At 40.7% G+C, this 12319-nt stretch overlaps 1 protein-coding gene across 8 annotated transcripts in view; it reads right to left on the bottom strand.

The window, feature by feature from the left end:
* The window catches only part of UPRT (uracil phosphoribosyltransferase homolog), a 30569-nt gene extending 18757 nt beyond the window's left edge, over positions 1 to 11812 (bottom strand). For 2 of the 8 annotated variants that reach the window (XM_054544739.2, XM_054544743.2), the window contains exons 1-2: positions 11118 to 11206; positions 349 to 450 (exon numbers count right to left, since the gene is read on the bottom strand). Coding sequence is in view for 3 of the 8 variants with exons in the window: in XM_002831821.5 (XP_002831867.2) it covers positions 11236 to 11621 (386 nt within the window). In the remaining 5 variants the exon portion in view is untranslated. The other 6 variants (XM_054544737.2, XM_054544738.2, XM_054544741.2 and 3 more) reach the window with 5 other exon arrangements.
* Between the last annotated feature and the right edge of the window lie 507 nt (positions 11813 to 12319).

The raw sequence follows: 12319 nt of genomic DNA, 5'->3' as shown, positions 1-12319 counted from the left end.
CAAAAAGTTTTAAAAAAATAATATTATGTTACTATTTTTTTTTTTTTGCCAGGTGCAAGTCATTAAGGCCACAGCACTTTAGCGCCTTCTTAATAAACTCATAGAGTGTCAATAACTATTTACCTGCACCTCAAAGCTGCGTTCAATGTGACCATTCAAAATAGGACAGAGGAGAGGACCCACAGACCCTCTTAAGGAAGTGGATTGCTCCTGCAGGACCTGGGAGACACCCCAAATACTGTGAGTGCCCCAACTGCGGAAGTGAGAAAGGGAGACCCTCCCCTCCCAAACACACACCCCCACTGAAGAATCTGAAGGTCTGTTTGAGGGAGAAATGTATGACCTTACCTGGAGCTGAGTCAATTTAGAGAGCCGAGTAAAATACAGGGGTAGAGGAAGCAGCAGAAAGGCCCTGGAAGCTTGCTGGGTCCCCAAGCAGCCCATTCCTGCCTGACAAAACAGGGATCCATCAGGAGGGAGGCCAGAGGAGCAGGGGGTAAATCTCCACAGGGAGAAGGAAATCTCTAGCTGAACTTTGTAACAATTTCAACGGGGCGAGAAGCCTCCTGGCCAGAACTAGGGGGAGGGCACAAATCCAGTGTGCAGACTCCACAGGCAGGGGAGAAGTTTTCTTTCTCAACTTGGAGGCCGGTAGCCTGGGCAATTTTTCAAGCCAGTCGTGCCCACCGCCTGGAAACAGACTTGGGGCTGTTGGAGGGGGCATGGTAGGAGTGAGACCAGCACTTCAGTTTACATGGGAGCTGGGTGAGGCCTGTGACTCCTGGCTTTCCTCCACTTCCCTGACAACCTGCAGAACTCAGCAGAGGCAGCCATAATCCTCCTAGGTACACAACTCCAGTGACCTGGGCATCTCAACCCCATCCCCTATGGCAGCCACAGCAAGACCAGCCCAAGGAGAGTCTGAGCTCAGACACACCTAGCCCTGCCCCCACCTCATGTTCATTCCCTACCCACCCTGGTAGCAGAAGACAAAGGGCATATAATCTTAGGATTTCTAGGGCCCCACCTACCACCAGTCCCTCTCCATACTACTACAGGTGATGCTCTGGAAAGTGCCACCTCCTGGCAGGAGGCCAACCAGCAAAAAAATAGAACATTAAACCACCAAAGCTAAAAACCATAATGGAGTCCACTGCACCCCTCTGCCACCTCCACTGGAACAGGCACTGGTATCCATGGCTGACAGACCCATAGACGGTTCACATCACAGAACTCCATGCAGACAACATCCAGTACCAGTCCAGAGCTGAACAGACTCTCTGGGTGGCTGGATCCAGAAGAGAGACAACAATCACAGCAGTTCAGCTCACAGGAAGCCACATCCGTAGGAAACGGAGGAGAGTACTACATCAAGGGAACACGCCATGGGACAAAAGAATCTGAACAACAGCCTTTGGCCCTAGATCTTCCCTCTGACAGAGCATACCCAAATGAGAAGGAATCAGAAAACAAACCCTGGTAATATGACATAACAAGGCTCTTTAACAGCCCCCAAAAATCACACTAGTTCACCAGCAATGGATCCAAACCAAGAAGAAATCCCTGATTTACCTGAAGAAGAATTCAGGAGGTTAGTTATTAAGCTAATCAGGGAGGCACAAGAGAAAGGCAAAGCCCAATGCAAGGAAATCCAAAAACGATACAAGAAGTGAATGGAGAAATATTCAAGGAAACAGATAGCTCGAAGAAAAAACAATCAAAAATTCAGGAAACTTTGGACACACTTTTAGATATGGGAAATGCTCTGGAAAGTCTCAGCAACCGAATTGAACTAGTAGAAGACAGAAATTGACAGCTTGAAGACAAGGTATTTGAATTAACCCAATCCAACAAAGACAAAGAAAAAAGAAAAAGAAAATATGAACAAAGCCTCCAAGAATTCTAGGATTATGTTAAACAACTAAACCTAAGAATAATCCGTGTTCCTGAGGAAGAAGAGAATTCTAAAAGTTGGAAAACACATTAGGGGGAATAATTTGAGGAAAATTTCCCTAGCCTTGCTAGAGACATAGACATCCAAATACGAGAAGCAGAAAGAACGCCTGGAAAATTCATCACAAAAAGGCCATAGCCTAGGCACATTTTCATCAGGCTATCCAAAGTTAAGATGAAGGAAAGAATCTTAAGAGCTGTGAGACAAAAACACCAGGTAACCTATGAAAACCTATCAGATTAACAGCAGATTTGTCAGCAGAAACCCTACAAGCTATGAGCTATCTATCTTCAGCCTTCTCAAACAAACAAACAAACAAACAAAAAATCAGCCAAGAATTTTGTGTGCAGCAAAACTAAGCATCATACATGAAGGAAAGATATAGCCTTTTTCAGACAAAGGCTAAGAGAAATCACCATTATCAAAACTACAGAAACCACTACAAAAACTGCTAAAAGGAGCTCTAACTCTTGAAACAAATCCTGGAAACACACTAAAACAGAAACTCTTTAAAGCATAAATCATGCAGGACCCATATAACAAAAATACAAGTAAAAGGCCAAAACTAAAAACAAAACAAAAAAAAGTACACAGACAACAAAGAGCACAATCAATGCAACAGAACCTCACTTTTCAATACTAACATTGACTGTAAATGGCCTAAATGCTCCACTTAAAAGATACAAAACCGCAGAATGGATAAGAACTCACCAACCAATTATCTGCTGCCTTCAGAAGACTCGCCTAACACATGAGGACTCACACAAACGTAAGGTAAAGAAGTGGAAAGAGACATTTCATGCAAATGGACACCAAAACCGAGCTGGAATAGCTGTTGTTATATCAGACAAAACAAACTTGAAAGCAATAGTAGTTAACAAAGACAAAGAGGGACATTATATAATGGTGAAAAGCCTTGTCCAATGGAAAACTATCACAATCCTAAACATATATGCACCTAACACGGGACCTCCCAAATTTATAAAACAATTACTAACAGACCTAAGAAATGAGTTAGACAACAACACAATAACAGTAGGGGACTTCAATACTCCACTGACAGCACTAGACAGGTCATCAAGACAGAAGGTCAACAAAGAAACAATGGATTTAAACTATACCTCGGAACAAATTGACTTAACAGATACATACAGAACATTTCATCCAACAACTGCAGAATACATATTCTATTTAACAGTGCATGGAACTTTCTCCAAGACAGACCATATGATAGGCCATAAAACAAGTCTGAATAAATTTAAGAAAACTGAAATTATATCAAGCACTCTCTCAGACCGCAGTGGAATAAAACTGGAAATCAACTCCAAAAGTAACCTTCAAAATCATGCAAATATATGAAATTAAATAACCTGTTCCTGAATGATCACTGGGTCAAAAACAAAATCAAGATGGAAATTTAAAAATTCTTCAAACTGAATGACACATACCTCCCAAATAATGACACAACCTCCCAAAACCTCTGGGATACAGCAAAGGCAGTGCTAAGAGGGAAGTTCACAGCCCTAAACACCTACATCAAAAAGACTGAAAGAACACAAACTGACATTCTAAGGTCACACCTCAAGGAACTAGAGAAACAAGAACAAACCAAACCCAAATCCAGCAGAAGAAAGGAAATAACCAAGATCAGAGCAGAACTAAGTGAAATTGAAGCAAAAAAATATATATATATAAGATAAATGAAACAAAAAGCTGGTTCTTTGAAAAGATAAATTAAATTAATAGACTATTAGCAAGATTAACCAAGAAGAGAGAAAATCCAAATGACCTCACTAAGAAATGAAACAGGAGATATTACAACTGACACCAGAGAAATACAAAAGATCATTCAAGGCTACTGTGAACACCCTTACACACATAAACTAGAAAACCCAGAAGAGATGGATAAATTCCTGAAAAAATACAACCCTCCTAGCTTAAATCAGGAAGAATTTGATACCCTGAACAGACCAATAACAACCAGCAAGACTGAAACGGTAATTTAAAAATTACCAACAAAAAAAAGTCCAGGATCAGATAGATTCACAGCAGACTTCTACGAGACATTCAAAGAAGAATTGATAACATTCCTCTTGACACTATTCCACAAGACAGAGAAAGAGGGAACACTCCCTAATTCATTCTATGAAGCCAGCATCACCCTGATACCAAAACCAGGGAAGGATATGACGAAAAAAGAAAACTACAGACCAATATCCTTGATGAACATAGATGCTAAAATCCTTAACAAAATACTAGCTAACCAATTCCAACAGCACATCAAAAAGATAATCCACCATGATCAAGTGGGTTTCATACCAGGGATGCAGGGATGGTTTAACATATGCAAGTCAATAAATGTGACACACCACATAAACAGAATTAAAAACAAACATCACAGGATCATCTCAATAGATGCAGAAAAAGCATTCAACAAAATGCAGCATACCTCCACGATTAAAACTCTCAGCAAAATCAGCATAAAAAGGACACAACTTAATGTAATAAAAGCCATCTATGACAAACCCACAGACAACATAATACTAAATGGGGAAAAGTTCAAAGCATTCCCTCTAAGAACTGGAACAAGACAAGGATGCTCACCCTCACCATTCCTCTTCAACATAGTACTGGAGGTCCTAGCCAGAGCAATCAGACAAGAGAAAGAAATAAGGGGCATCCAAATTGATAAAGTGGAAGTCAAACTGTCACTGTTTGCTGATGATATGATCTTCCACCTTGAAAACCCTAAAGACTCCTCCAGAAAGCTGCTAGAACTGATAAAAGAATTCAGCAGTTTCTGGATAAAGATTAATGTACACAAATCAGTAGCTCTTCTATACACAAACAGTACCCAAGCTGAGAATCAAATCAAGAACTCAATCCTCTACAATAGCTGCCAAAAAAAATAAAATCCTTAGGAATTTACCTATCTAAGGAGTTGAAAGACCTCTACAAGTAAAACTTCAAAACACTGCTGAAAGAAATAATGGATGACACAAATGAATGGAAACACATCCCATGCTCATGGATGGGTAGAGTCAATATTGTGAAAATGATCATACTGCCAAAAGCAATCTACAAATTCAATGCAATTCCCATCAAAATACCACCATCATTCTTCACAGAATTAGAAAAAACAATTCTAAAATTCATATGGAACCAAAAAAGACCCCACACAGTCAAAGCAAGACTAAGCAGAAAGAACAAACCTGGAAGTGTCATGCTACCTGATTTCAAACTATACTATAAGGCCACAGTCATCAAAACAGCATGGCACTGGTATAAAAATAGGCACAAAGACCAGTGCAACAGAATAGAGAACCCAGAAATAAACCCAAATACTTATAGCCAACTGATCTTCAACAAAGCAAACAAAAATATGAAGTGGGGAAAAGGACACCCTTTTCAACTAATGGTGCTGGGATAATTGGCTAACCACATGTAGGAGAATGAAACTGGATCCTCATCTCTCACCTTATACAAAAATCAACTCAAGATGGATTAAGGACTGAAATCTAAGACCTGAAACTCTAAAAATTCTAGAAGATAACACTGGAAAAACCCTTATAGACATTGGCTTAGCCAAAGATTTCATGACCAGGAACACAAAAGCAAATGCAATAAAAACAAAGATAAATAGCTGGGACTTAATTAAACTAAAGAGCTTTTGCACAGCAAAAGGAACAGTCAGCAGAGTAAACAGACAACCCATACGGTGGGAGAAAATCTTCACAATCTATACATCTGACAAAGGACTAATATCCTGAATCTACAAGGAACTCAAACAAATCAGCAAGAAAAAAACAACAAACAATCCCATCAAAAAGTAGGCTAAGGACATGAATAGACAATTCTCAAAAGAAGATATACAAATGGCCAACAAATATATATATGATGGAATATATATGAAATATATATATGGTGGAATACTAGTCAGCCATTAAAAAAATGAATTCACAGCATTTGCAGTGACCTGGATGAGATTAGAGACTACTATTCTAAGTGATGTAACTCATGAATGGAAAACTAAACATCGTATGTTCTCACTAGTATGTGGCAGCTAAGCTATGAGGATGCAAAGACATAAGAATAATATAATGGACTTTAGCAACTTGGGAGGAAAGGGTGGGAGGGGGTCGAGGGATAAAAGACTACAAATATGATGCAGTGTATACTGCTTGGGTGATGGGTGCACCAAAATCTCACAAATCTCCACTAAAGAACTTACTCATGTAATCAAATACCACCTGTACCCCAATAACTTATGGGAAAAAATAAATAAGTGAAACCTGAAAGCTTTAAAAAAATAAAATAAATGTTGAAATTATTGCAAAAAAAATGGGACAGAAAAACAAGAGAAACTATCATTTTATCTGATTACAATTGCTACATTAATTATCCTTTGTGTCAGGGACTGTGCCAGGTCAGACCCCCTTTCTGCCTCCTTTGAGTCCAGTCTAGTTAGGTATACCAGGATATGCCCAGTAAATATTATAACAGAGGTCCATATAGCTTAGTGGTGACTTCCTCCTTCCTGCTCTAAAAGTCAGAGGAGTCATATGGGAAACACACAAAAACCGAAAATATGTCCATGTTTTAAACAATTTGCACGTCACAGTTTTTTTCTGCAGTGGGCATTTTGGTTTTGTGCAAGTTGGAAGGAAATGTTGGGAGATTCCTCCAGTGTTGATGTAATGCTAGGTAAGGCTCTCTAGCCTAGTTCTGTTTAGTGTGTAGAATCCCTGGATCACCCTATCTATAGCCCAAATCAGCAGGCTAGCAAATCAGCACACAAGGGAGACTGGCCATTCTCCCAGGGGCAATGGCCCAGTCTAAACACAGCACAGTTACCTGTGGTCAGGTTTTACTCAAGACTATACAAACAACTGCTAAGGATGGGAGTCAGGTACTTGTATTTTAAAAAAGAGAGAGAGAGAGAGACTCCACAGGCAATTCTGATGCACACAGCTTTGGTTAAGGACAATACATTACTTAGTCACATAACTCAAATCACATTAGATTGCACTCATATTAGGGTTACATAGGATGTTCATTCACCCTAAGGATAATTTTCTCCCCTCCAGGTGACTAAAGAGAGTCACAGGCTGAATGTGCTCCTTTTTTTGTCCTATGTCACATACTGACATACTCTAACATTGCTAAACTTTTATCCAAGCAGCTTGCTGAGGCCATGCCAAAGCCCCACCTAGGACAAATATACAGGAAGCATTCAACAGCTCACACAACAGCTTTAATGTTTCAAGAAACAAAAACTAAAAAATAAAAAACTGGACAGGGAGGATGATCTTTTAAATACACTACATTGCCTTAAATATGAGGTCATGAACTATATTCACAGGAAAAGCACATTACTCAGATTTTGCCGGGTTTAGTATATAAAGGAGGCAGAAGAGAAGGATGTGTGGTTTAATCCATTGCAACAACAACAACAAAATGACATAAATGAAGGAATCTTTTCTTATCCCAAGTTCACCAGCAACCCACATACGTATGGCTGAGCAAATAATCTACTCAGTGTTTACTGCACTTTCAAAGAGAGAAATTTATTTCCTTGAAATTCAATAATACAACCAACATATTATGTTTCAAATATTGCACATTTCAAAAACTAAAAAGACATTTTAAATCAATACAGACAATATTCTCAATCTTGCCTGTTTCACATATATACAACAACATGCAGTCCTGCTGGCTCAGTCCCGATTTCCCCATACCAAAGTCAATTCACAAAGCAATCCCTTCACTATATAGATGCTAAGGACTAGAAACAATAAAAGAAAAAATATGTACTCCAGTGGCTTCTATTATCGGACAGCTCCACAGTGCACATTTATGCTGTCACATCAAAATAGAGAAGAGAATAAGCCCCAAAGAGAACAGGTTATGATAACTGATGGCACCTTCCATAACTAGACCTACGTAAATATAGCTCCTCTTACCACAGGCACCTTAAACCAGCCTCCTAGAGGGGCTAAAACAGGTCTTGTGAGAGAGGATGACAATTTTTTAAAGATAAAGAAAGGGAATATAAAGCCTCTAATTTGGTTAACAAAAACAAAACTAAAAACAATGTCCCCAGGCTAAATAAGCATCAATACATTACTAAAAATTGTGGTGGGTCTTTCCATACTATATCAAAACAAGATAAAAATTATCTACGATATCCCAGTATTCATTTTCAAAATAAAAATGTGAATTCCACATAGAGTTAAATTCATTTTACTGTCTTCTGACAAATCAAGAAGACAGCACTTATGAATGCAATTAGAAGCATGCACAAATCCAAACATGAGGCTTGAAATTCCTTAAATGTGAACAGCTCTTCACAGTTCATAATGAATATTCATGAACAGTATCTTGCTTTAGCCTCCCAGGGGCTCCATGTGATATTTACCAACATCTTCATTTTACAAATGATAAAGGTGAAGCACAGAGATGCTAAACATATTGCCTAAATCACTCCTCTGGATCCTGCTGTCTCCTTCCAAACTCAGAGGGAAAAAAAAAAAGGATTCCACTTACACCCAGGTTTACTACATAATCCAGGTTTTTCTGACTAATGAAGTATAATCAGGTATTATTTTGTCATATGTGAATGCTAAATGCCATTCCCTCTCCGAGCTCCATAGCAAGGGCACTTCACCTTTACATTATCATGACACTTTGTGAAATCTAAAAAGCTAAGGAATCCTCACCCTCTAAAAAAAAAAAGCACATATGTGAATGTTCATAGCAGCATTACTCATAATAGCCAAAGAGTGGTAAACCACCCAAATGTTCACCAACTGATGGATAAACAAATTGTGGTATATTCATATAATGGAGTATCATTTAACCATAAAAAGGAATGATCCCACACGGATGAACCTTGAAAACATGCTAAATGAAACGAGTCACAAAATGACCACATATTGTATGATATGAAATATCCAGAATATACATTTTTTATATGTAATGTGCAGAATGGACAAACCATTAGAAATAGAAAGTAGATTAATGATTGTCTGGGGCTTTGGGTGGGTTGGGTGAAAATGGGGAGTGACTGTTTAATGGGCATGGGGTTTCTTGCTGGGGTGATGACAAATGTTCTAAAACTGTGGTGATGAATGCACAGCTGTGAACATACTTAAAACCACTGAATTATACACTTTAAATTCTTGAACTGTATGGTCTGTGAATTATATCTCAATAAAGATGTTATTTAAAAACAACTATTAAAAATCCTCATATGAGTAAAATTTCCCAGATAATTTATGAGGGTTTGTTAAAGCCCTGAACCCATCTACTGGTATGAGGGAGTCCAAGACCCAAGCTTAGTAACTTCTGCTCTATAGAAACAAGAATCATCATCTATTTTTCTTTGTTGTACATGTAAGATTTATTTTGGCTGCCCCTACCCTACCACAACTACAGCAAACCTATGCCTCCTATTTTTTAGGATCACTATTTTATCTATTAGATAACATAACCACAGTAGTTTTCAATATTGATTCATTAAAAAGAGTAAAATAGTATAGTTTCATAAATATAATTTTAAGAGCTACAAAAAACCTTTAGCAATTGAGCATCTATTATTTGCAAGGCATGGCTAGCATTCAAAAATGTAAAAGATTTCTGCCCTCAAGATGTCATAGGCAGGATAAGATCCATACAAAAATAACAATATACAAAATAGGTGAATCTTGCATTAAAAAGACCAGGGAAGATTAGCCAGGAATAATGATTAAAGGGAAGCTTCTTGGCAGACATGGACAATTATTTAATGCTGTGTTTCACCCTGAAGAATAAGTATCCTGAACGTGCATAAAGGAGACATAGGGAACTCCAGATGAGAGCAGAAACAGATATGTTTCAGAATTGATACTAGGAACTATGAAGAAGGGCCTTCATCCCAAGTTAAGGGGACCAGGCATGGTGGCTCACACCTGCAAACCCAACACTTTAGGAGGCCGAGGCAGGAGGATTGCTTGAGGCCAGGAGTTCAAAACCATCGTGGGCAATACAGCAAGACCTCCATCTCTACAAAAAAATAAAAAATTAGCCAGGGGCAGTGACATGTGCCTGTAGTCCCAGCTAATCAGAGGCTAAGGCAGGAGGATTACTTGAGCCCAGAAGTATGAGGGTACAGTAAGCTATGATCTCACCACTGCACTCCAGCCTGGGTGACAGAGAGAGATCCTGTCTCAAAAAATATCAATCAAGCTAAGGATCCTGGACTTTATTTGGTAGGCTCTGAGAAGCCAAAGAAGGTTGCTGAGTAGGGCAATCACTGAATCAAAGATGTGTGTTATGAAGATTGATTGTACAGTAATGTATGGGTGCATGTGGAAGAGAGGAAAAACTGCAAGCAGGGAAACAGTATTATTACAATAGTGTAAGACAAGGTTTCTAGAGTCTGGTTTAGGGAGTGGCATCTGTCATTCGGTAGCCATTTTTAAAAGATCAAGGCATGCCCCCCCAACTCCTGCCACTAAAAAAGGGGTGTTTTGACATGCTGCTCATTTAAAGTGCGGCCAATAAACAAAACAGCTGTAGTTCATCATGGTACATATTTCCCTGGAGAAAACCCATTTACAACGCAAGTTTAGAAATTTCAAAATTACATTTTAACATGAAGTTCTGGCTACATTGGTTTGTGGGATTAGGAGCGGCCAAAGGCTCCTTTAGGCTCCCTTTGATCCATTAACTATGTTCTGTGAGTTTACAGTGAAAAATGATAAGAGCTGGACGATAAGCTTTCATGTGATCAAGTAAACCTGAACTCCAAGACTAAAAGACCTTGTTTGCAGTAGCAAATACCAAAGGGTCAGGGCCTGAATAGAATTTCCTTGAAATTGCTTTATTTCTATTTATGAACCTGAGGTGATTGGTGGTAGTGCATAACCTTGGATAGTAACCATTTCTGGGTTATAGGTTTACCATGTGGACAAGCACTGGGCGCATAGTATAGGGGAGTTTACTTGCCTGGAATGGCCAAGGAGTTGTCTTCCCTGGGAGAGACAAAGAGCCCAGAGGCTACATAAAGTCTTCCTCCCCACCCAAAGTGATGTTAAACACCGGAACTTGGAAAGAGAAGGTTGGCGTTCGAGTCACACGACACAAACACACACACACACCCCCCCCAAATAAAAGGTCTTACCCCAATCTCCAAAGTTTGCCAAGACCAAGAACACTGTCTCTTAGCCCTTTTACTTCCAATCCCCGCCCACAGCCTGCAAGACCCTCCACTTCCCCTTCCCCTTCCGCTCTCGGCTTACTTGTCCCGGATGATGGTCTGCAGCTCCCGGATCTGATCATTCATAGGCAGCAGCTTAAGCTGCGCCCCGATCTGCCGGGAGAGTTCGCAGTCCTCTAGGAAGGAGTTGCCAGCTGGTGCGTCATAGCTGCTACTGTCACCACTACCACTGTTGCCCTCTGAGTTGAGGCTGGAGCCGCCGCAGGCCCCAGAGTCCAGCTCGGCCGGCAGGCTAGAATGGGCGTGCCCCGTGAGGAGAATCACCTTGGCCCTGGAGGCTCTGTTTCCCCCTGCGTGGTCCAGGATCGGATCTCCAGGTCGCAGCTGCTCGGGACTTGGGGTTGAGGCAGAGTTTACTTGCTGGTTGTGACAGGGCATGGAGTCCGGACACTGTAACTCCGTGGCCATACACCGGGCCCCGGGCTATCCCCGCTGCTACCGAACACTAAAGATAAAGAGGAACGGCTAGAAAGGACAGATGCTCACGTGCTCTCTCGGTTGCTCCCGCCTCCTCAGAACATCTAACCCTGGCTGTCCTTTCACCCCTACGCCACTGTTGGTTTCCTTTAGCACACTTTGGCTCACTCCCGCCCACACCAGACGTACTGCTGCCTAGACACCCTATTGGCTGCACTCCCCGCCACTCTGCGGTGCCACTACTTGTTAACCCTTTGAGTCACCCTTGCTAGATGGATTCCCACAGGTAGCTAAGCCCCGGCAGCGAGGCCAAGGATGCCAGCTTGAAGGATCTTCCGGGGGCCCCTGGGGCTTCTGCATTCAGAACTTTGGGTGATTGGTAGAGCCAGGAAAAACTGGGGGTTGCAGGTGATGATACACAGTTACACACGTAAGGCCCATGTTTTCAGACTTTGTGATCTAGCAGAGAAATTATATCTCAGTAACCGCATCTTCAGTTAGCTTGTCTGCATAACAGAAGGTAGAAGTAAAAAAATGCCTAGCAGGCTGCTGAAGAGCCTGTCCTCTACTAGACTGTTCTAGAAACTGCAGCTTCCCAAGTATGTTTGACCGCCAAAGCTTCTCTTATCTTTATTGGTTGGGCCCTACAGTGTACACGTTGTCATGGGGATTCAGGCGGCATTTCAGAT

This window comes from Pongo abelii, chromosome X (assembly GCF_028885655.2).
Source record: "Pongo abelii isolate AG06213 chromosome X, NHGRI_mPonAbe1-v2.0_pri, whole genome shotgun sequence".
In the NCBI taxonomy this organism is placed as follows: domain Eukaryota; kingdom Metazoa; phylum Chordata; class Mammalia; order Primates; family Hominidae; genus Pongo; species Pongo abelii.
This window is presented reverse-complemented; position numbering and strand designations above follow the sequence as displayed.